The sequence below is a fragment of the Poecilia reticulata genome, chromosome 20 (genome assembly GCF_904066995.2).
Source record: "Poecilia reticulata chromosome 20, P_reticulata-male-v2, whole genome shotgun sequence".
NCBI lineage: Eukaryota > Metazoa > Chordata > Actinopteri > Cyprinodontiformes > Poeciliidae > Poecilia > Poecilia reticulata.
The window spans coordinates 14,919,784-14,943,102 of record NC_088849.1 but is presented as its reverse complement, the minus strand read 5'-3'; the positions used below and the strand labels follow the sequence as shown (position 1 = coordinate 14,943,102).

At 43.7% G+C, this 23,319-nt stretch overlaps 3 protein-coding genes across 5 annotated transcripts in view; 1 reads left to right on the top strand and 2 right to left on the bottom strand.

Annotated features, from left to right (window-relative positions):
• The window catches only part of boc (BOC cell adhesion associated, oncogene regulated), a 33,564-nt gene extending 26,368 nt beyond the window's left edge, over window positions 1–7,196 (top strand). For both annotated transcript variants that reach the window (XM_008396313.3, XM_081601472.1), the window contains exons 7-18: window positions 1,150–1,422; window positions 1,522–1,790; window positions 1,873–2,038; window positions 3,343–3,405; window positions 3,643–3,852; window positions 4,130–4,305; window positions 4,453–4,675; window positions 4,773–4,958; window positions 5,045–5,241; window positions 5,754–5,836; window positions 5,931–6,073; window positions 6,199–7,196. In XM_008396313.3, coding sequence (XP_008394535.1) covers window positions 1,150–1,422; window positions 1,522–1,790; window positions 1,873–2,038; window positions 3,343–3,405; window positions 3,643–3,852; window positions 4,130–4,305; window positions 4,453–4,675; window positions 4,773–4,958; window positions 5,045–5,241; window positions 5,754–5,836; window positions 5,931–6,073; window positions 6,199–6,365 — 2,156 coding nt within the window. In that variant the 3' untranslated portion in view covers window positions 6,366–7,196. The remainder of the gene's footprint in view (window positions 1–1,149; window positions 1,423–1,521; window positions 1,791–1,872; window positions 2,039–3,342; window positions 3,406–3,642; window positions 3,853–4,129; window positions 4,306–4,452; window positions 4,676–4,772; window positions 4,959–5,044; window positions 5,242–5,753; window positions 5,837–5,930; window positions 6,074–6,198) is intronic.
• A 682-nt stretch (window positions 7,197–7,878) lies between these two features.
• usf3 (upstream transcription factor family member 3) lies at window positions 7,879–18,075 on the bottom strand. The gene is made up of 7 exons (XM_008396314.3): window positions 17,915–18,075; window positions 17,366–17,492; window positions 16,464–16,495; window positions 16,240–16,322; window positions 16,051–16,147; window positions 10,613–15,315; window positions 7,879–10,150 (listed from the first exon to the last, which is right to left on the bottom strand). Exons 2-7 carry the CDS (start codon window positions 17,407–17,409, stop codon window positions 8,357–8,359), a joined length of 6,753 nt encoding a protein of 2,250 aa, XP_008394536.2. The 5' UTR covers window positions 17,410–17,492; window positions 17,915–18,075; the 3' UTR covers window positions 7,879–8,356.
• A 1,922-nt stretch (window positions 18,076–19,997) lies between these two features.
• Window positions 19,998–23,319, bottom strand: naa50 (N-alpha-acetyltransferase 50, NatE catalytic subunit). 2 transcript variants are annotated; one of them, XM_008396315.3, is made up of 5 exons: window positions 23,155–23,319; window positions 21,749–21,885; window positions 20,678–20,797; window positions 20,518–20,584; window positions 19,998–20,310 (listed from the first exon to the last, which is right to left on the bottom strand). In XM_008396315.3, the coding sequence occupies exons 1-5, from the start codon at window positions 23,160–23,162 to the stop codon at window positions 20,133–20,135; spliced, it is 510 nt and encodes a 169-aa protein (XP_008394537.1). In that variant the 5' UTR covers window positions 23,163–23,319; the 3' UTR covers window positions 19,998–20,132. The 2 variants fall into 2 exon arrangements, with proteins under 2 accessions (XP_008394537.1, XP_008394538.1); XM_008396316.3 differs by having other exon boundaries at window positions 21,749–21,882.

The following is a 23,319-nucleotide window of genomic DNA, read 5'->3' as shown; positions in this document are numbered from 1 at the left end:
TTTTTTTGTCTGGGTCATGAGTTTGGGAATTATTATTTTGTCTCCTGTTTGGCGGAGCAGCAAGACAGAGTTGTGTGTGTGTGCGTGTGTGTGCAGAGGCATAGAAGACAGGCTGGAGACAGGGCTCTTTATTCTATAGCTGCACTTGATTGAACGTGTCTAGGTTATGGATGGCTGTTTTTACAGTGATTTAGTGTGCATGCATGTTTGTGTTAATGTGCTGTGAGCTTGTCTCTCTGCAGCTGGCTCTAATTAAAGTCAAGAGCGCTGCTGTAGCAGTAATGAGTTCTGTCTTTACCCCCCATTCACAAGCAGCCAACCATCAACTAGTGGGTCTAGGCTCACTCTGCACACACAAACCTTTTAATATGTACAGTGACTTGCAAAACTATTTGCACCCCTTGAACTTTTTCATGTTTTGTTGCATAACAGTTGCAAACTTCAGTGTGCTTCGTCGTAATTGTATGCTCTGGACCAACACAAAGTAGAACTTAATTGTGAAGTGAATGGAAAGGTTATTTAAAATTTTTTTTACTACATAAAACCTGAAAATTGCAGAAACAATTGCAAAAGCCCTTTTGGTTTTTGCAATACAGCTCAAGCCTAGTCGGATGAGATGAAGAGCGCCACTTTGTTCCTTCTTGCCACAGACTCCTAATTATATTTTGGTCTGGGCTTTGACTTGGCCATTCTAACACATGAATCTCTTTGATCTAAACCTGTCCATTGCAGCTCTGGCTGCGTGTTTAGGGTCTGGGCAGTAAACTTTTCACCCAGTCTCAACATCTATGGAGGTTTTAACGAGTTTTCTTTCCATATTGACTTTCCAGACACCTTTGACCAGCTTTCTTTTACTCTGTGAAGAAAAACGCCCTGCAGCATAACATGGCCACCACCGTGTTTCAGTGATTTGAATGTAGACTAAAAAAACGTTCAATTCTGAACTCGTGACGGGAACACCTTCATCCATATATTAGCTGTGCCCCCTCGGGTTTCATTTTGGGGTATCGGAACTAAATACATAAAAATTCTTTCAGGTTTTTGAAAATGCAAAATGCGGAAAACCAAATATCCTTTTCTTTCCGCTCTAAGGTGTCTTATATAAAACCCACAGACTCTTAACCCTCATTTGTTCCATTCCTCCTGCAGAGCCTCCTCTGGTGACCATAGAGCTGCAGCAGCAGGAGGTTGCGTTCGGAGAAACCGTGCGGATCATTTGTCAGGCCCGAGGAAAGCCCACTCCCTCAGTAACGTGGCTCCACAACGCCCGACCCCTCGCTCAGTCCTCCCGCCACCGCCTCACCTCGCGGGCGCTGCGCATCTCCAACGTGAGCTCTCAGGACGATGGCCTGTACCAGTGCATGGCGGAGAACGGGCTGGGCAGTTCGCAGGCCTCTGCTCGCCTCATCACAATATCGACCGGTAAGCTGCTGTAAATTGGTGCTCCGCAGCGAGGTTTCTCTCTGTACCTGGAAGCCTTCAGATTTGATAGGGTGTGTGTGTGTTTTTTTGTTCTGTTAGGGATTTCATCTCGGGGAAGGCTGCCCCCTAATTTCCGCCCCCTCAGTCCTGATAAAGTGCTGAAGGAGCAGCCTCCTGTAAGGCCTGGGGCCGCCGGAGCCATGCTGCCTCTGGACTGCTCCTCGTTACCGGGACAAATATTACCTGCAGAAGCCCCCATTATTCTCAGCCAGCCTCGAACAGGCAAGGCCGACTACTATGAGCTGACCTGGAGGCCTCGGCATGATCGAGGGTCCCCTGTGCTGGAGTATGTGATCAAATACAGAAAGGTAACGAGGGCTCTTACTAAACTAAATCTACATGGCACCTCTTCCTCTTTTCTCTCTAACCAAGTCCTGTTTTTACTTCTAGGAGGGACCCCCTCTTGCTGAGTGGATCACTCGAAGTATCTCAGGTTCCCTCCATAAGCTGATTCTAACCAAACTGCAGCCAGACAGCCTGTATGAAGTAGAGATGGCTGCAAAGAATTGTGCTGGTTTGGGACAGCCGGCCATGATGACCTTCAGGACTGGCAAAGGTATGACAGACACATGTCAGACCTTATTGACATATTTTCAATCCCATGTAATTCTTTCTTCAGTAAAAAATAGTTTATGGGTGGGGGGGGGGCTTTCCAATCAGAAGTGGGATCCATTTGCCTAAACTTTCTAAGGTTTCTAACCTTGCTGGAACTACAATGTTATACCAAAGGAATGGCAGTGTTAGTTTTACTCCATTGTTTCCATGTTGGCCTAAAAATTCAATATTGGTATCATCTGACTGAGCTCCTCCTTCTGCTTGTTCCTTGTGTTCATACTTGAGTCATGATGTTACAATGTTTCCCCCCAGAAAACTTGCTAAGCCTGGCGGTCGGGGCGCCCGGCAGTCATTCATCCAGTGGCCTGTTGTGTTTTTGAGTTGAAAAATGTTTAAAGTTGATGGGAAATGTGAAAAAGATTCACTTGATAATCACGTGTCATTGAAAAATTGGAAGATTAATATCTGAACACCAACTATAAAGTCTTAAAAAAAGGCCAACATATTAGAATATATAAATAAATAAATGGGCAATGCTAAGCCTGGTGGGGGCACAAGTAAAGCATGGTGGCCCGCCAGCCTTATAATACACTGTGTTCACAGATTCTGCCGCTTGAGCTGTGGATCTGTTCATTTCAAAGCGTTACTTTGAGCCTCTTGGCTGCTTCACTGATTATTGGTCTCTGCTTGCCTGACCTGTCAGTTTAGATGAACAGCCATCTCTTGGTAGATTTGCAGTTTCCAGCAGGTTTCTGTTTTTAGATGGATTGAACAGTGCTCTGAGATTTTCAAGCCTTGTTTGAACACTGTAGAAGGCCTAAATTTCTTCACAATTTGACCTCTGACCTGTCTGCTATGGTCCTTTGTCTTCATGACTGTGTTTGTTCACCAATATTCTCCATCCAACCTCTAACGTCTTCACAGAACCGTGAGATTTATTCTCGGATTAAACAACACAGAGGCGGACTTCTGAAGTTAATTGACTGCAGTTGATTTTATTTTGGGATGTCTTGGATAAGGGTCTAAATATGTAGATTTTATTGTTTCTGTGAAAACGTTTTTAAAACCGTGTATCAAATTGTTTCCACATAACAGTTCTGCACCTTTTTTGTGTCGTTTGTGGTTTTGTGTGACAAACTGTGTGAAATTTCAAAGTGCATGAACCCTTTTTATGAGGCACTGTAATCAATTTCAGCATTTTAAACCCATTGTTCACAACAAAATGAAATTAAATCCGCATTATTTCTTAAGACGACTTAAGAAAATATCTGTAGCACTAAACAGTTTTGTTTTTTCTGTCTTCAGTGCGTAAAGGAGCGTCCAACGACCCACCAAAAACCCCAGCTGTCCCTTCACCAAGCCTCTCTCGTAAGCCTTCTACCTGCGAACGCAACAAATCTGTTTAACAGCACTAATGACATCGAAGGCCAAAGCTAGGACTAACCTCAGCTACTAACCCTCTCCTCTAACAGTTTTCTCTCTTGCATTTCTGTCTGAAGGATGAGCTCTCAGTAAGTCGAGCACTTTGAGGCTGCATTGTTTTCCTGTGATTTATTTCCATATTGTCGCTACATATTTGACCCCGCCTTACCCTGCCCTCCGCAGCTCCCGAAGCTCCCGATAAGCCCACCGTCTCCATGGCTACGGAGACCTCGGCGTACGTGACTTGGATTCCTCGCGGCAACCGCGGCTTCCCCATTCAGTCGTTTCGGGTGGAGTACAAGAAGGTGAAGAGGCCCGGGGAGGACTGGGTGACGGCGGTGGAGAACATTCCCCCATCCAGGCTGTCTGTGGAAATCACGGGCCTGGAGAAAGGTTGGTTTGGAGGAGGGGAGTTATCGGATGTCGTTCCATGCAATTATGACGATGATGCCCTGCGTAATTACAGTTCCTCGGTCTGTAAATTTATCACCATAATGAGTATAGTTAAAGCCATTTCAGTGATTACTGCCATTAATCAAAACATAACTAGGTTACAATTAACATAACATTTGCTCTGAGAAAGAAAACATAAAACTGCTTCACTCTGCCTTTTAAGTGTCTGAGTAGCCTGGGGCCGCTGATTGCGAATGTTCGTTCCTCTCCCCTGTAGGCACGTCCTATAAGTTTCGTGTGGTCGCCGTGAACGTAATCGGTTCCAGTCCGCCCAGCGCCCCCTCCAAGGCCTACACTGTGGTGGGTGGGAAAACCCACGAGCGTCCCGTTGATGGCCCTTACATCACTTACAATGAAGCCATCAATGAGACCACGATCATCCTGAAGTGGACGGTATGTGTCCAAAGACATTTTTGACCGTCGGGGAGGCTCTGAAATGTCCAAACTTTGCCAATTTAAGTCTGCAAATGTACTTAAAAATCCATCGGGGAAACTGGGTTTGGTATAAAGCTCATTGTAATCGTTACCTCCTCACTATAGTATGATCCTGTGAACAACACGCCCATCTATGGTTTCTACATCTACTACCGCCCAACGGACAGTGATAATGACAGTGACTACAAGAAGGATGTGGTGGAGGGGGATCGGTACTGGCATTCGATCACCGACCTGCAGCCGGAAACGGCGTACGACATCAAGATGCAGAGCTTCAACGAAAAGGGCGAGAGCGAGTTTGGCAACGTAGTAATCCTTGAAACTAAAGGTGAGAGGATTTACAGAGGATGTTTGTTGGATTTTCTTGAACATGTAGTTATCTGACTAAGATCTTCCTAAGCCTTTTCTATTTATCTTTTCCTCAGCTCGACTTAATAACCCGCGACCTCGGGCTCCGGAGCCTACAGATCCAGAGGCTGAAGCCCCCGGCGTGCTGGTGCCACGGCCTGGCGACCTCCCCTACCTCATCGTTGGTATCGTCCTAGGAGCCTTTGTTTTCATCATTGTCGCCTTCATCCCGTTCTGTCTCTGGAGAGCCTGGGCCAAGCAGAGTGAGTTTTCCCCAGAGATCCTCAGGTTTTTGATGACAGGCTGTTGCCTTTGCACGTGTCCTAATTCGTTACTTCATTACCTGCAGAGCAAGCGTCAGACTTATGCTTCCCAACTGTGGCTGCTCCGGTGTCGGCATGTCAGTACACCATGGTTCCTCTGCAGGGACTGGCCCTGGTTGGACACTGCCCCCTGGACTCTCACATGAGTCCTTCACGTTACCCCGCTAACGGAGAGTACATCCAGAACGGAAAAGCTCAGCACTGCCTTCCAGGACTGCAGCAGGTGAAAACACTTTGACTGAAGTGGCATGTGGTACACTGGAACAAAAATCAGTAATAGAATTTCAGGAGCTGTGTAAAAAAAAAAAAAATGCACATTTAAAGGCCAGTGTCAACATACTGGTGAGAACATTTAAGAAAATGTTTTTACAAATGTATTTACAGGCCATAACTGATTGAGATTAGCTTAATTTTAAACTAGAAATACTTGTACTTGTAAGTGTATTTTTTTTTTCATCCAAAACACATTCATTAAATAACTAAATGTTGCATCTCAATCCAGATAATAAACTCAAAGCTTTTACTAATTTTGAATTCTGGCTAGGGTTGTTCACTTGAGTGGGACAGAAAGGTGTTTTCCTTTTTGTTTTTTGTTTTTTCACAAAAAACATTTGGCAATAGTTCCTGTTCTTTTTTTGTTGCCGACTAACAAACTTTATAACAGTTCTGATACTGCTAATAATGTTTTATTCTTTTATGGTTGAATAAAAACCTTTATGTTCTCTTACATTGCAGGATGAAGTGGATTGTGACTTGGAGTGCAACACGCTTCTGCCACAGGCAAATGGACATCTGCCTCTTTACCAGTACTCCAGCAGGTTAATAATTATTCACTTAAACTAATGGCATTTCATTAAGTAAAGCTAAAAATAAAAACCTTCTGCTATCATTGTAAATGTATATTTTTCTCAGGGAGGCGGATCATCAGGAACAGAGCCACTGTTCTCCTGACGACTCCACTCATCAGCTTCTGCCATCTTCCCATGAATTTCTCAGCTCACAGGAAGTAGGAGGCGGCGTTAGGTTTGGCGACGGCACGCCAAACATCACTCAAAGTAAGTGTGGATTCTTCTAATATGGAAGGAACAGATGTGGCAAATAACCCATTGAGATTTGAGCGTCATTCTGCCCATTGTAGAAATCTTAAAAATATTTAACCTGCTCTCTTTCATTCCTGCAGAACAGGAACCTCTCCGTCTTTTGTCACTTGAGGACGACGGCGTTTTCACCTCCTCTTATTCCACGACCGCAACGCAACGATCCCAAGATACAATACAGGAAGTAAACATCCTCCCGAATGAAGTGTCCTCTGAGAACGAAGGGACGTCAGACACCACAGATGCATAACAGACTCTTAGTGAACATAGGAAAAAAAAAGGAGAATATATTTATTTTTGTATTAGAATATTTATATATTTATGCTTTTGTACATATAATTGTTATTATACTGTATATATGGGTATTTTCATATAAAAACATGATTAATTCATATAACTGCTCACTCTACATCCTTGACAAGGGGAGTCTGCATTTCCAGAGCGACTTCCATTTATTCAGCACTTCCATGTCCAGACCTCACCCGTCCATTCCTTTCTCACTTTGCAGACATCACCCCTTCCTAAATGTTCATTGCGTTTAGCTTTATGCAGACCAGAAACAAAGGGACCATTTCTCCAATCAGATGCTGTAATTATGAGGTGCTGTCATCACGTTCTCAAGAACCGAAAACTGCCATTGTGTACAGCTGTAACGTAATATACTTTGCTTTTCATTAACAAACTATTAACACGTGTATGCAATTTAAAATCATTGTTTTCAGTAGTGTACATGAGATTATATATTGTGTATATAGTTATTTATTTGTTGGAGTTTATGGTATTTTAAAAAAAAAATCATCACTGAATGGGAGAGATTCTGGAAAATAACAGTCATCGATAAGCTGAACTTTACTCTGCAGCCACTTCTGTTTACTTGTTCGCTGGTTACCAAAAGACTGCCAGGTGTGGAAGCTGTGACAGGTGTTAGTATTATTCCTTCCTGACAGGTCAGTGGAAAAAGTATTACATAAAAGTGATCAAAATGAAGGAGATCCTGAATCTACACTCCCTAAAGAGTGCAGGCTGTTTTCTGCACATGCTGGAGCACTATTGCATGTAAATAAAAAGCTTATGAAATAATTATGGGTGTTTTGTTTCTTTTGACTAGCTTCGACTCATTAGCTGGTGTTTCGGCTATAATATACTAACCACTTGGTGTGTAATGCTCGGCACAATAATTTTATTTAAATGATTTACCGTAAGAGGAAAAATGATGAACGACAAACAAGCTAAGCCAGCATTATGCTGTAAATAAGAGTACGCATTATCTGTTGGGTGTTATGCTCACGGCCTGATATACTTGTCATACAATATTCAGATCTATGCGTTGTTCTCAAATAAGCTACAAATGGCATGTTAACATAACATTAGCTAATCTATGTTGACAGCAGCTAATATGCTAACATGTTAGCAAGAAAAAAAGGCAGGGAAATGACAAAGTTATCCTTATGACATTAGCATGTTTGAAATGGTATACAAAAGCTAAAGTTAGGCAAAATACTAGTTATCAATAAGTATGGTAGCTAAAGCAAACATCTAGAGATGACGCAAAGAAGGATTGTTCATATGAAGAACATTAGGTTATCCTGGGCCTCCTCTTCGCTGCCTTTGAAGCAGCATCTTTTTCAAAAGCTAATTCATAACTGCTGTGATGCAGATCACTGCTGGAGAGTTTTCCTGCCTACTCAGGTGAGTTAAAAAAATTTTTGAATACTAATTCTGTAAAACTGGATTCTGAAAACAAGAAAACTCAAATGACAATGTTATCCTTATAAATTTTATTAATTTTGTATTTACAAATACATAATCTAGCAACTTTGATATGAAATATTGGTATTTACAAAATAGCTCTTCGAAAAATCTGTACAGTACAACCTGATAAGTTAGTAAATTAAATTAGTAACTGTGCAGAAGGTTTCCTTTTGACCCGGAATTCAAGTTCTAAACTTTTATATTTTCTTCAGAACCAGTTTAACCAACATTTCGAAAAGGAGCATTCAGGACTTATTTCCATAAAATTCAAAAGCCTTATGGAAATTTTAAATGATTACTCTGACATTAGGCATGTCAAAAAGAGAGAAAAACAAAACAAAACTGAAACTGAGTGGACATGTAAACAAATCCCCTCACATCAAGTGCTTCATCACTTCTTTAACATTGAAACAAACTACACATTTCAAACAGAAAATGCAATTGTTTGCTCTTGAACAACAATCCAAAAAGGCATTAAACTGAATCTCATCACACAGCTGAACTGCCATCATGGCCCAGGATGTGGCTGATGTTGTGGGCCGGACGATTGGGTTGCTTGCTAGAGTCAGCTGATGATGTGTTGGTCAGGGACAACAGAGGGGACATCTGCATGGATGAGCCATCCGAGGGCATGCCGGTGGCGATTTCGGGGAACAGCGAGGTGAGGCTGAAGTTGGAGATGTGAGGGGTGATTCCAGACGATGGCATAGGAGGCATATCCGGAAGCAAAGGGAAACTGGCCTGACCGAACCCCACTGGCCGCGTCGGGGAGAGGATGGAGCTGAATCTGTTGTTGAGAGGAGGGGCGCTGGCCTTGTCGGCGCTCGGGCTTGTAAACATTTGGTTGGGAAAGTACTGGAGGGCGACATCACCGGGGAGGCTGGGATGGGCAGCTGGGGAGTAAGAGGGGTAAAAGGAGGGTAAAGTGTTCTGGGGCTCCACTGGGAGGAGGGACGGTGTGCGGGAGGTGCTGGGTTGGCTCACTGGAGGGATAAATGTAGAGTTTGCATTAATCGGGGGAGGAGGGTTCATCCCTCCCTCTGAAATAAAGGGGAACCCAAAGTTCTGAGCCAGGTGTTGGTCAGAAACAAGATTGTTGTCACTGGGAACCTGTGCGCTGTCTGCCATCAAGCGCACAATGGTGGTGCGGCGGTTCTCTCCTCCAGGCTGAGTCCGGCCCAGCAGGACCCCTCCCCCTGAGGGCAGAGGTAGATGGCCCTCGGCCTCAAAAGGGTTGGTGGGTCTCTGCGCTCCCGATCGATGTCTCAGTTTGACGGGATGAGCGTCTCTGGGCATATGTCGGGAATGCTGGCTGATGGCAACGGGAGGTCTGGGGATGGCAGAGGAGCGGCCGGGCTCAGAGCTGCTATGGGGGGTCGGAGGGTGGGGCAGACCTGCTCGGACGCCTGGTCCTACGTGCATATTACTGCTGACCTGAGAAATGTGGCCTTTGTTGGCCTCTGTGAGTCGCATAGCTGGGGCCTTCTGGGACTGAGGCACGCTCGGACTGGAGGCTTTGGCCTGGATGTCTCCTGATGAACTTCCAGGCATGCAGCTGTACTCCATGGTCACTGGGGGACAACACTGAACTGCTCGCTGATGGTTGCTCTGCTCAGGAAGGTGTGGAGAGAGGAGGCTTTGCATGAAACTCTGGTGGCAGCCTTCCTGTTCCCGAGGCAGCGCAGGACCAACTTGGACTCCCTGAGGGCCGGGATGGGGTCCACTGTAGCTGCCACGATTTCTTACGTCTGCAGTGGGGCCGACGCTCATCCTGAATCCTCCCTGCTGCTGTCCCTGAGGGCCCCGCTGAGAGGGGGGTACCGACTTGGGGGCCATGTCACTCCCACGAGAGACCTGAGCTTCAAAACTGCCGAGCTGATGCGTTCCCCCTCCACCAGCCATCGCCTTGAAGGACTGACACTCAGATATACGTTGGTCAGCGGATGTAGAATGGTCAGATGAAAGGCGGTTCTGAGGGTTGTGAACAATGCCAGCCTTCCCTCGCGATGTGTCCAGGTAGCTGCGGAGGTCTGGTTGCTCTTGGGTGGCACCACGACTGGGCTGGAGATGGAGAGCCATGCGTTGCTGCTGATCCCCGCTAGTGGAGCTTTTACCGATGAGCGCCTCTGCAGAGTAGTTCGACACGCGGTGACGCTCCTGTCGAGACGGAGCACAGGCCAGCTCAGATGAACGCGACACCGTGTTGGTGGGAGGAGAGATGAGCTGCTGCTCCAAGCTTCTAGAGCTCATCATCCTCTGCATAGCATTATGGTCCTGACCAGACTGCAGGACGACAAGTTAAAGACACAAAAATCTTTACTACATAGCAAAAAGAAGGCGATAATATGTCATAAGATATTCTTTAGTAAATATGAAATAAGGATGAAATTCTGCATATTACAAGAAATCATAAATAAAAATGATTTTTGTCAGCAAATTTCAGGGTTCCCTTACATTTTTAATAGTAAAAGTTCCCTGCTTCAAAAGAAAGAAAGAAAGGTTGAAATAAATTGCAGAAGAAAGAGAGCGACCGAAAGAAACGAGCAAAACTGCTAAGGGAAGACAGCAAAAGAAAGAATGAAAGAGCCAAAAGAATGAAAGAAAGGTTCCGTCGTCTAAAGTGAGAGGTGCTACTAATCAAAAGCAAGATTCATAATTTAGAGGATGAACTTTAGCAGTATTTCTCATTCAGATTCAAACAAATGATCATAAACTACACATTAGTAACATGCTACCCATACCCACCTTGAGGTGGTCCTGCTGAGCCAGGTGGCTGTTGTGATGGGCCCTGGATCCCACTGACTGGGCCTCGCATGTCTTGTCCTGATGCCTAAAGTGCTGCTGTTGAATCTGTTGCTGTAAATGCTGAGGATGTCTGGGATGAGAGTTCTGCTGCTGCTGTAGCTGCTGTTGATGCTGAGTCTGGGGAGGCTGCTGGTGCCCCTGCTGCTGTTGTTGGTGTTGTGGATGAGACGCTTGGTGCTGTGTTGGTTGTTGATGCTGTTGAGGCTGTTGGTGGGACTGCTGTGGATGCTGTGACTGCTGCTGATGGGAATGCTGATGAATTCCAGACTTTTCCAGGTGATGTTGCTGCTTCTGCTGCAAGCCAGCAGGTGAGCCAGTTTGATTCCCTCTGACGATTCCTCGCTTCTTCTGGACATGCTGCTGCTGTTGCTGCTGTTGTTGTTGTTGCTGCTGCTGCTCCTGCAGCGCCCTCTGGTGTAGCGAGTGGCGCTGTGCAGGGTCAGATTGAGTCAGGTGGTGCTGCAGATGATATAAATGGTGTCTCTGCTGCTCTTGTTGCTGCTGTTTCATGTAAAGGTTCCCTCCCAGATGCTGACTGGGCTGGCTAACAGGATGCTGCGGGTGACCCTGTGGCAGATGAAGCCCGCCTGACTGGTTCTGCTCAGGAGGACCTTGAACGGGGCAGTGACCATCAATGGGGCGCACGACTGGGCTCATGAAGGAGTTTGATGAGAAAAGAGGGCCTCCATTTTCTGAATTAATCCTAGTCATTACAGCTGCAGAGGTGGACGGCAACTGTCCCAGCATCATCTGACTGTGGTCTGGTGCTTTCACATCCATATGGCCCACTGCGTTACCTGGCGGAGGGCAAGGCTTTGGTCGTTTTCCTGCATTTAACATCGCTTCTTCTGGGGCTTGTCTTTTGGAGATGATCTTCCCATGTCGCTCACCTACCACACTTCCAGGTGGGCCTCTTATAGCATTATTTTTCAAGGTGGCGTACTCTGCTACGTGGGCAGTGCCTGAACAGGTTGAGATGGCGTTGCTTGAGGGTTGAGACATATGAGTAGATGTCCCGGCTGGAGAAGGAGCTGACCCCTGTTGGGTGGTCAGACTGGGAGAACTGGGATAGGGTTGGTGATTGGAGCTGGATCTGATCAGATTGTTAACACTGAGGCTAGCAGCTGTCCCACCTTGGGTTGAACTCTGAGACTGTCCTGGAGGGAGAGGTTGAGATTTTGAGCAAGCAATATTTTGAAGATGTCTGTTTGGCCCACTCACAGACACATCATGGTGTTTAGACGCACCTTGGTCCATCAGTTTGGTTATCTTGCCCGGCTGCCCAGCTGAGCCTCTGTCTCTGCTGGAAGACACTGGTGGGGTTTTGGGGGAGTCCCATGTAGCTGAAACAGTGTTGTCCCCTGAGCATCCTCCACTTCTTCTCTCTGGGCTGTCTTGTTCTAGCATCGCCAATGCGAGCATCTCCGCTTGTTCGGATGTAAACGCAAATGATCCAAAGGAGCCGGAAGACACACCGATGCTATGGCCTTGAGGAAGCATCGATGCGACAGAGAATCCTCTACCACCAGCTCCCCCTGTGGTCATTGGAGAATCAGTCTGCCTGTTGGAAGTCATATTCTGCTCCATTGACTGGTCATCCAGGTTTGTGTAAACTTGTTGAGACACTGCAAAGTCCTTCTTTAAGGGAGCTTCAGACATCACCCCAATCAATCCTTCTTTTCTTGCTGCTGTGGAAGGTCTCTCCTCCAGAGCATCCCTGTCAATCCTCGTTGTCTGAGTTGGTTTGACTTCTGCAGTTCGACACAAGGAAGGTGGGGGAATGTTCATGTCAGTATGTTGTGAAGGAGCTCTTGCAGTACTAGCCTTTTTCTTAATTTCTATAGTTGATGTGGAAACTGTAATAGAGGCGGCTGGAGCCGAATCAGTGGGTATAGGTGATGAGATGACAGGTGTGGTGGGTGAAGAGGATGAAGTGGTGGGCTGAGAAGAAGATGAAGTGGTGGGCTGAGAAGAAGATGGTTGATCTTGGATCTTTGATTTCTGGGGAACAGTAGGTTGCACTGTGTTGGTATTCTGAGTCACTGATGCAGTAGACTGAATACAGTTTGGGGGCAAACACAAACTAGAATCAGAAGCAGAAGTTACATGAGGGTCACTGGAAACTGCAGAGGTGACTGTGGGTTTATTTTGTTTAGCAACAGAAGAAGCAGCAGCTGGCAGGCTTTGCATTATGGTAGTTGTAGTAGTAACAGTTACCTGTTTAACCTCGGACACCAAAGGTTTGGTTACAGCAGAGCTGCTGTTAGAAACTAGAGTAATTTTATTCTTGACTGCTAAAGCTGAGCCATTTGATGGCTTGATGGGCGTTTCACAGACGACCTTTGGTGCAGCCGAGTTACTCTGAGATGCACAGACAGAGCTTTTATCCTGCATCGGACAAAATGCAACAGAGTTGCTGGATGAACTGCACACGATCATTTGCTGTGTGTCCTGACCCAATGCTGCACAGCTTACAGCATCTTGCGAATCTGTAATTGTGGTGTCCATTGGTGGAACGTTTGCTGAGGACTGTAAAACTTGAGATGCTTTATCTTGAACTGCCTGGCTCTCTTTAGCAGTAGCATTAGAAGATTTTTTGAGAGGAATTGGTTGTGCAGTCCTGAGCTCTTTCTTTTTGGGAGGTTTGGTCCTTTTAGCTACCACTCTCTTTGTGTTTACAACAACGTGGGGCTTTTTTCCTGAAAGCTTAGAGGTGCTGGCAGCTATCCTCGACGGAACCTGCAGCTGCTGAGCAGGTAGTGCAGGTGCAGATCCAGGTGCAGGTGCAGTAACACCAACTGATGATGTAGGGGTAAGCAGACCACTGCTCTGGCAAGACCGAGGGAGGCCTTGAGATATGCTCTGGTTCAGACTGCTAAGGGCACCTAAACTGTTGAGGGCCACATTAGTAGTGGGCTCCTCAGTGGTGGTGGGCTGTACCAGTTGGAGGGTGCTCTGACCGATCTGGGAGCCACCTTTATCAGAAGTTTTCACTGGCTTCAGAGCAAACACCTGGCCATTCACAGTGATTGTTTGTGGGGCTGTGGAGACTGGTGAAGAGGAGCATCCCTGGCTGACCTGCAGAGGATGGCTCACCTCTGGCTGGGTGGGACGAGGCAGGATATGCACGAGCTGCTTTCCCCCAACACTTTGTAAAGGAGGGACAGTCACTGAACTGGTTGTGGTTGGCGTTTGAGTGGAAACAGCAGGGAGAGAGGGAGGGCCAATGTTCAGCTGGGAGCTCTGAGGAGCAGGCACAGCCTGACTGGGGGCTTGGATGATCACTATATGCTGACAAGGCGTTTGATTCGAAATGTCCTCTCTCACAACCTGCTGGGTGGGGCAGGCACTGGCCTGCTGCAGGATGACAACACTTGGATTGTTCGTGCTCTGAGGTGCGGTTACACCTGGCGCTGCAGCGGTAGCACCGGCTGGGTTGACCTGCAGAACCTGCATGGTCTGCAGAAGGGGTAGCACAGCAGCTTGATGCTGAGGAACCAGGGTTTGCTGAGGCTGTGGAATAAGGGCTGTTGGAGGATGAGGAACCAATGATGCTGGCTGCAGAACCGCAGGCTGAGGCTGAGTGATCACAGCTGGTTGCGGCACTATGGCTGACTGGGGTACAACCGCACATTGAGGCTGTGTCCGGTTTAGAACTGCAGCTTGTAGTTGAGGGGTACTTTTGAATGGATTAGCTGGGATATGAGTTGTGATAGGTGCCTGCTGTACAGGCGCCTGTGGCTGCAGCTGTATTTGAACAGGATTAACAGAGGGTCTGCTGCCCACAGAACATACTGCAACCTGTTGGACCGTCTGGGTGGTACTGCTAACCTCTGGCATAGACAAACTTTGGCAAACTGGTTGCACTGTGTTTCCTGCCATCTGCAATGTTGTCCAGGTCGTCTGTGTGCTGCCTGCAGCTCCAGCCCTAAGAACAGTTTGATTGGCAGGAACTGCAGTGTAGCTTACAGTTCTGATGGCAGTGTCCTGTGTCCCCAAAGAGGAACCCCCCGATGATGCAGAGGTTATGGTCTGGGTAGATGTAGTGCGTGTGGACACAGACTGCGCAGTGCTTTCAGTGGTATGTGGTGAGGCTGAATTAGCTACTAAGGGAATGCTCTGAGGCGGGGGATCGGGCTGCGCCTGCTGGAGCAGGGATGTGGTGGCTGCAGGGATCTGGAGGGTTATGTAAGACACAGACGGCGCCAAAGAAGGGCCTACAGCAGGTGTTTCAACCACACACTGCTCCAACATCCTCAAACCTGATTTTGAAGGAGAGGGTGTCGTGGTTGAGCCTGGGAGCAGTGCAGGGGTGGTAGAAGTAGTACTGACTTGCAGTAGAGCTCCATTAACTTGCAATCTGGTATCAGATGGTGGCTGAACTGCTTCAGAGGAGTTCTTTCCCGGGCTTGCCTGATTCTCTGAAGGGCCGATCACATTGCCATTGGAATAAACAACAATTCTCTTTGGGAGCTGATGGGTAGGAGTCACTTTTGCCACTTTGGCACAGCGGTGCTTTCCCTTCCAGTGAATAGTTGGGTCCTCTAAAAGGCTAATATCATGAGCTTTGAGGAGCTCAATGTAGTGAGCGCTCTCCTTTCTCAGTTCATCCAACTGACGCCGCAGTCTCCGGATCTCCTCAGCTACATAGAGACAAAGCAGGCATTTGTATTTTTAAATAAATACTTAAGTAATTGATAAACATCAAGTGGAGCATAACTGTGCAGTGGTTTTCTTTTTTTTTAATAGATGCGATTTTTAGGGGTAGGACTGGATAAGCCAGGGGTGTCCAAAGTGGGTCTTCGAGGGCCGGCATCCTGCATGTTTTGGTGCTCTCCCTGGTTTAGCACACCTGGATCAAGTAATGGCTCGTTAGAAGCCTAAGGGGAACATTGACAAGCTGAAAAGGTTGTTACTACCACCAGGGGGAGAACTAAAATGTGCAGGACGCCAGCCCTCGAGGACTGACTTTGGACACCCCTGGGATAAGCCATTAATTCTTCCTGCTCCCTCAAAGGTTGGGTGCCCTGCAACTTTTACATATGCCGCTGCTTCAACACACCAGAGTCAAATAATGAGGTCATTAGCAGGACTCTGGAGAATTTAACTGCATACTGAGGCGGTAATTCAGCCTCAGGTATGTTGGACCAGAGATGCATCTAAAAGATTCCAGACACCGTCCCACATGCTGCTTTTAGAAACATGGCTGAGTAAACATATAGCGTTATAATTTTGATTATTATAATTATTGTTAGCATGCATAAAAACTTCAAGCGCAGCCTGTCACTTTGCTGTTGATAGACTTGATTGAGGGTTGCGAGATAAATAGAAGATCCTTTTAAAGTTCATGAAAAAAAAAAGTACAAAAAAACCCTGACCTTGGACTTTATCACCACCGTCCAGAAGCAGTGTATCATTTTGTTTCTTCAGCTCAGTAATGTAGCGAAAAGCTTGGTCCAATATCATGTTCTTACTCTAAAAACAGAACATTGACATAAAATAAAAAATGCACACTGTACTAGATAGACACATGGATGACTGTAATACAATAAAAAGCAGCTATTTACCTGTTTAAGTGCCTGAGAACACGGCAGAAGATTTCCAATGCGATTAATCCCCGCATTAATTTTCTCCTTTCTGTGTCTCTCAACTATATGCAAACACAAACAAAGAGAAAGTAGGTTTTATAATCCAATTAAATGTTAGGTAAAAAAAAAAAAAAGCCCTATAGCTCAACTGTTATTAATTAGCAGTTTTTAAAAAGTTTCAAAAGTAGCAGACATGATGTTACCTGCATTATGAGATTCTTTGTTTTTCTTCTTTCTGCAAAAAGAGAACAATTGATAATGCATTGAAAATATTTACAAAGGTTATAACCTTATTTCCCACCTATAGGTGGGCAATATGATTTTTGGTGCATTTGTTTCAAAAGAAAAAAGAATAAATTAATATAAACATGTCTGGAGTAATTTTTTTTTAAGTTAGGCAAGGGGACGCCATCAACATCAGGATGAATATGAACTTGGGGTGCATCTGTACAAAGCAATCCCAGATCAGCCTGTAGTTTGGCTTTAAAGTCATGACACACTTCAATCAAGAGAAACAAATAAAAAGGGCACACTTTTTAAAAAACTCAATGGACATTTGTTAAAATTTTATTTTTGTTAATAAAGGTTTATAAAGGATAAGCAGGTACAGTTGATGGGCTGACAGACAAATGAATAAGCAATAAAACAACTTAAAAATGGTCAATGTTTTTCGGGAACTTTTAAAACGGACTGGAGATTGGTTCAAATCACTTCAGAGTTGTTTTGGTAATTGTTATCCTTTGCCATTACAATATACCAAACACTGATACTGTGATAACAACTGTGATTTAAGACATATATAATGGTTTTAAATCAAATGAACAACAATTTGTTGAGCAACAAATCATCCAAACAATGGAGGATAATTTTCAACTAAAGGATTTAAGAGGAACGTTTTCTTATATTATGAGAAAAAAAAGGGAAAAAGAACAACAGAATCAATGTATTATATTTATATTCTTTGTAAAAAAAATAATAAGAAGAAGAATAAATAAAAGACAAAAGAACGGGGAGCTTGTCTATTTAAGCAAAGCGTTGTCCATGTTTTGAATATCCCCATTCTCTTTAAAACTTAACATGTTCATATGTATATAAGCATACTCACTTGGGTTTTCGACCAGGTGTCTGAGTTTCAGTCATCTCTGGCATCCTGTTATAACAGTTGCCTGAATGGTGAAAGGTGCCAGTTAACGCATTCAACAACTGGACCTTAAGTCCGGTCTGTTCCCGTCCTGCACACAACACAAAAACGCTGTAATCATCAACAGCTACGTATTAACAACTCCTATGTTACATTTGGGCTTCCTGGAGAGCAACTGGATGCTAACATGCTAGTGCAGAGTAACCTAGCTCTACTGCAAACCTAAATGCTATAACATTTAAACTTCTGCATAAAAACAGCTTCTTTGACAAACCGTTCAAACAAATGTTCTACTTCTACTTCAACATAATCACATCGACAACAGATGACGTTCAAACGTCTGTTCTGTCACTTAAATAGCAGAAAGCTATCAACCTGAGCATTTAAACAAGCTAGTTAGCAAACAGCTATCTTAGCTTACCGTTACCTAAATAATTATTGGACAAATTAAAAACGAAATAATTTACGTCCCATGTAACTAAGCGTAGTACAACAAACGTAAATTCCACCAACCTCTAACTTCGGCATTGTGGTGAATATATGTTCCAGTAACAACTTAGACATTAGGAGCTAAGCTAGCAGAGCATTCAGCTCATCTCTCAAAACAATCTAGATACACCTAAATCCGTGCAGAGGAGGGTTGTACCTTCGAGACAGCCAATGGAATCGCGAGTGTAAGAAGTCTCAACCAATCACGAAACGGTAAGGAAAACCTCACTGTATGAGTTCGTGTCTAGTGAGGCTCCATTAGTTTTTTAGATACATGTAAAATGTGTACCTCCTCTATCGTGAAGGGTTTATATATATATATATATATATATATATATATATATATATATATATATATATATATATATATGCATTTTATATCATAAATACTACGCTACGAAAAAGTTGTAGATATGTATGAGGGGAAATACTTTTTCAAATTCCTATATTACAGTTGAAAGCACACTTTTACCAAATTAAGACACTTTTTATTATCTGAATTTAAATGGACCGAACTAGTTTTAGATCAGTTCAAATTATCAAAATCATTTCTATTAGTTAAATCCCATGTCATATTTATTTATAAGTGTACATGTATTTTCAAACGTTCTAGGTTTCCTTCCACAAGCTTCTCACAAGTTTGCTGGATTCTAGCTCATTCCTCCAGATGGAACTGGTTTAACAGTCAGTTTTGGTTGTAGGCTGCTATGCTCACACACCAGACAGATATCAGGACTTTGTTACAAAATATGGACTCTATTCTCATTATGGCACTTTGGGTCATTGTCCATTTCGGAAAGCCATATCAGCTCAAATTTTACTTCCTGTCACCAAGTTGTTGTTTTTTTAGATTTTTGAGTACATTTTTTCTTCCACACTGCATAACTGTGTAGACAGAACACTTCTGCAATGATCTGTAAATCGATCTGAGGTGCATCCAATTTGCAAAGCAAAGGAAATTGACCAAGCTGAGAAAAAAATAAAACTTTACTGCAAATAGTAATTCCTTTATTTAGACGTTAAAAAGTCTTACAATATAGAGCTCCAGAAAAGATAAAATTTTTCAAAGAAAGCAAAAACATGCGTATACTACAGTTGAGAGAACAACTCTCCTTGCATGCACAGGGTCAGAGCTTCTTCTGGGTTAAGAATCTATATCCAACCAAAACCTCCAAACCGTAAGAACGGCATAAAAACTCATGAGGGTGCAATAACAAAAACTTCCTAAGTTTGAAGAAATCGCTATTTGTAAGGTCAGTACACTGGGAGCCAAAGGTGTTTAAGAAATCAATATTTACCCACCTTAAGCAAATAAATTTACTAATGCCAAATCAAATCCATTTAGTCAATTACTGATACATCCCCTGCAAGTCAATGAGAGGGGATGTACCTATCAGAACCTCTCCAATACTGGGACTTCTTGTTTGGCTCCCCCCCCCCCAACCTAAGCATTTCTAATTTTATGTCTTACACCCAGGGGAACCTCTGAGCCGTTTGCTGTGTAAGTGTGAAGAAAAAAAAAAAAGTTTAGGGTAATTAAATTAAAAACCTAGAGAATAAAGTTCTCTGGAAATCAAGAGTGGTGCCAACATCTTTCCACCACAACCAAACCATTCAGCCTCCCCCGTGTCCGTGCTGAGGGGAAACATTTCTGCTCCTCCCATCCGGATGCATGAACAAACTGGTCTTGTTCACTTCCCGTGAATCCCAGGGTTCAGGTAGAGCGAGAGAACGGTCTCATCTGTTCAACGGATCAGCTCCAGCTAACACTCCAAATTGACCAGCTAAGTGATGGTCTGGCAAACATTTTCACCGCTTCCTTTTTTCCAAAAATATAGATATGTCCCCATCAGGTTTGATAACCGCATAAAAACAACTCAAACACAAACGGAACGATTTAGCAAACAGAACACCATCCCCCGTCACTGTGTCTACTAATGTTCAGTGTTGGCATTTCGACGTTGGAAACCAATTTATGGATAACAAGAGTTTTATGTCACTTTTCAAATAACCGCATGTAATAATGGGGAACAATAAAATAAAAAAATAAAAATAAAATAAAAAATCACCTTTGCAAAAAAAATGCAGCAATTTTTATACTGGAAAATTGTTTTCTCTTTCTAGCATCCTTTTGAAGAAACTGTTGGATGTGTTGACCGTGGGGCATCTGTCACAGTTCTGTTTCTGCGTCGATGGGCACACATGCTTTTCTTTGTTCCCCCCAAAAAAGCTGTGTGCGCCCCTACTCTACTTTCTGAAGCTCCCCACTGGGTGGCGCACATGGACTGCGCAGGCTCTTCTGCAACACATGGGCATCTGCAGGTTCTATCCTCTTGTAGTAATTCTTTTTTGTTTCGATTATCTCAAAGCCAAATTTCTGATAGAAGTCGATAGCTGACTCATTGCTGATCTGCACATGACTGTGGAATGAGAAAGATGCAGTTAGCACATTTGGAGGAATCTGTTTTTTAATTACGCTTCAATCCCTGTGAAAGGAATAACACTTTAGACCAAATACAAGAAGAACTAAAGACAGTCAAATCCCTTGTACATCTATCCTCAGTCAAAAACATTTAAACGTCAAACATCACAAACACCCTCAACTTCTCCTGCGTTAAGACACTTACAGGTAAATGTTGTCAAAAGTGCCATCCTTCTCGCAGATGGTTAGCACATGATTGAGCATCTTTGTGCCTAGTATAAAATCATAAAATTCAAATTTACAAAAACGATACAGAAAACCAAAATGAGTCACAGCAGCATTTACACATGAATGGAGCCTCTTACCAATTCCAAGTCTACGGTAGGGTGCTAAACACCCAAGGGTCATGATATACAGCCTCTTCTGGTTCTGAGAGTGATCCACTCTGCAGCACACAGCCCCCACTGCAATGTCATTGAAGTATGCTGCAAGGCAAAGAAAACCCAAAAATAATGTTAATACTATATTAATAGGCAGGAAAACACATTCATGAAGACAAAAAAGTAAGGATTACTACTATATTACGATATACATTTAACCTAACGTCCATAATCTACTCTACTGCCTCAGGCATGGACACTAAACAGTATGCATTTAGGAAGTTATGCAGATACGTCTCAAAAATGTACAACATTGTGAAAAGGTTTAATATTTTTTGTCAGTCACTTCAGAAAGTGAAACTCATTACACATGTTGATATATTTGAAATGTTTATTTCTTGCAATTTTGATGGTTGTGGCTTAAATATAATGAAAACCCAAAATTCAGTGTCAGAAATGTTTCAAATTGTGAAAAAGTTAAACAGAGAGAACTCATGGCAGTAGTGATTTTAAGCTACTCCCCACTGCTCCCTAATCAGTTAATTCACTCAAATCCCCACAAAGGTTTCTTGAGCTTTTAAATGGCCTCTCACTCAGGGGTCAGTGGGCTACATGGGGAGTCATGGGGAAGACTGCTGACTGGACAGATGTCCAGAAGACAGCCACCAACACCCATCCACAAGAAAGGTAAGCACAAAATGTTATTGTAGAACAAGCTGGTTGTTCACGGGTTGCTGTGTCCAAGTGTATTCATAGAAAGTTTAGTGAAAGGAAAAGGCGTTGGAAGAAAATGTAGCATCTTATTTGGAAATCAAGGTCCCAGAGTCTGGATAAAGAGTGGAGAGACCCAGAAACCATGTTTGCTCCAAGTCCAGAGGGAATTTCCCCATCAGTGATGGTCATCCGCTGGTGTTAGTCCACTGGGTTTTCTAATGTCCACAACCGACTACCAGAAAACATTTGAATGCACTTCATGCTTTTCTTCTGCTGACAAGCTTTATGGAGAGGGTGATTTTAAGCTACTGCCTACTGACAACCTGCTGAGATATATCTTACCTAGCTTTGCGAGCTCTCCAACTTCCAGCACATCTTTATAAAATTTGTCGTTGTAGCTGACAGGGAAGATGACTTGGTTCAGGCGTTTCAGCTGCTTAATGTTGTGAGGCGTAACATCCCCCAGCTCGATCCGGCTACTGGAACAAGAGCAAGACGGTCAAATAGCTGACAGAGGTACATGTAGCAGGATTGTGTCTTACATTTTTGCTATATAGATCAAACCCACAAAAGACATAATTTGAAGCGACATGATTATGCAACTCAATTTCTTTCTTCCCTTCTGAGTACCTAAAGTATTCTGTTAACCCTCTCTGGCTGGACTCGGTATAATTAATTTTAAAATACAGATATGCTTCCAAATATTTGTTGAGTATTTTACTTAAAACATACTAATAAAGGGGTAAAAAGAATGCTAAGAAAAGAACTGTGATCTGCAAACTTAAGTAATGTTGATAAAGTGTGTGTGGACAGAAAATTGTACTTGGGAGAGAATATTTGTATCTTGATTTATAACAACATTTAAAAATGGACAGAAATATGTTGTGTTACAGGTGACAAATTACATCTACAGTGAGTAGTTTTGATTTTTACAGTAAATTTCGACTGGTAGCTTCATTTAGAATCGCATATATTACATCAAGGTTCCAAGGTTTGCTTAATGAGCAGAAGACTCTAACCCAGAACTGTCTCTCTGTAAAGGTTCCACTGTAGTATTTATAGGACCTCTGCAAGTGCAGAAAGGGTCTCGTGTCACGTGTGTTATTCACAGGAATGTTCAATAACATTTATTTAATCCAGTCTTCCTAATTATCAAGGCTTAGCGTAATTTGTCCATGTGTCATTTGAAAATGTAGCCACAAATGGTACAATTAAGAGCAGCACAATATGTAAATGCAAACTTCATTCCTGTTACTTTGACAGATCGAGTTACACTAAAAAAGCTGAAGTTGGGTTAACGTACTGGTGACTGTCCAACTAGAACACGCATTTAGTACAGTTAATACCAATAACCAGTTCAGTGATTTGTCTGCTTTTGTAAAGTAGAAGGACGCAGCAACCATAGAAAATCAGGATATTCCCGTTCTGTCTTTTTAGCTTCGCTTCGCTTTTGAGGCTTCCCTGACTCAGCCTCCCACTAGTAGCACCTAACTGGTTAGCTTAGCATATTAGCGGTGTGGACGAACAGAAAAGCGGCTTAAGATAAAAACAACCGCAACAGAGCAGTTTCACTAGCTGTCTTGTCGTTCATATCCCCCATACACTTGTATAGATTCAGCTTAGTTGGCTAGTTTGCGTCGTCGTCCCCCATGCCTGTCTCTTTTTTTTTTTTAAGAAAAAAAAGACAGGCATGAAAAACTTTAGTCGCGCTAAGCTACATATTCGTGACTCAAAAAGCTTAGACTCACCCTTTCATTTTACACAGATATTATCCCTGTTTGATATTAGGCTTGACTTAGGCGTTGTCTGGGGTACAAGTTAAGAAATTTAGCAGAGTAAGGGTCAGGGATGCCTCCCGTTCTACCCTCCACATGTAGCGAAGGATTCAGTTAGCTTAGCCGCCACACTACCAC

Coding starts and splice junctions, on each gene's coding strand:
- usf3 (XM_008396314.3), bottom strand. CDS start 17,409: ATGCCAGAGATGACTGAAACTCAGACACCTGGTCGAAAACCCAA. Junction 16,323..16,463: donor CAAAGAATCTCATAATGCAG/GTAACATCATGT, acceptor GTTTGCATATAG/TTGAGAGACACAGAAAGGAG. Junction 16,148..16,239: donor GTTCTCAGGCACTTAAACAG/GTAAATAGCTGC, acceptor TTCTGTTTTTAG/AGTAAGAACATGATATTGGA.
- naa50 (XM_008396315.3), bottom strand. Junction 20,798..21,748: donor TGGAGAGCTCGCAAAGCTAG/GTAAGATATATC, acceptor TTTGCCTTGCAG/CATACTTCAATGACATTGCA. Junction 20,311..20,517: donor ACTTTTGACAACATTTACCT/GTAAGTGTCTTA, acceptor CTCATTCCACAG/TCATGTGCAGATCAGCAATG.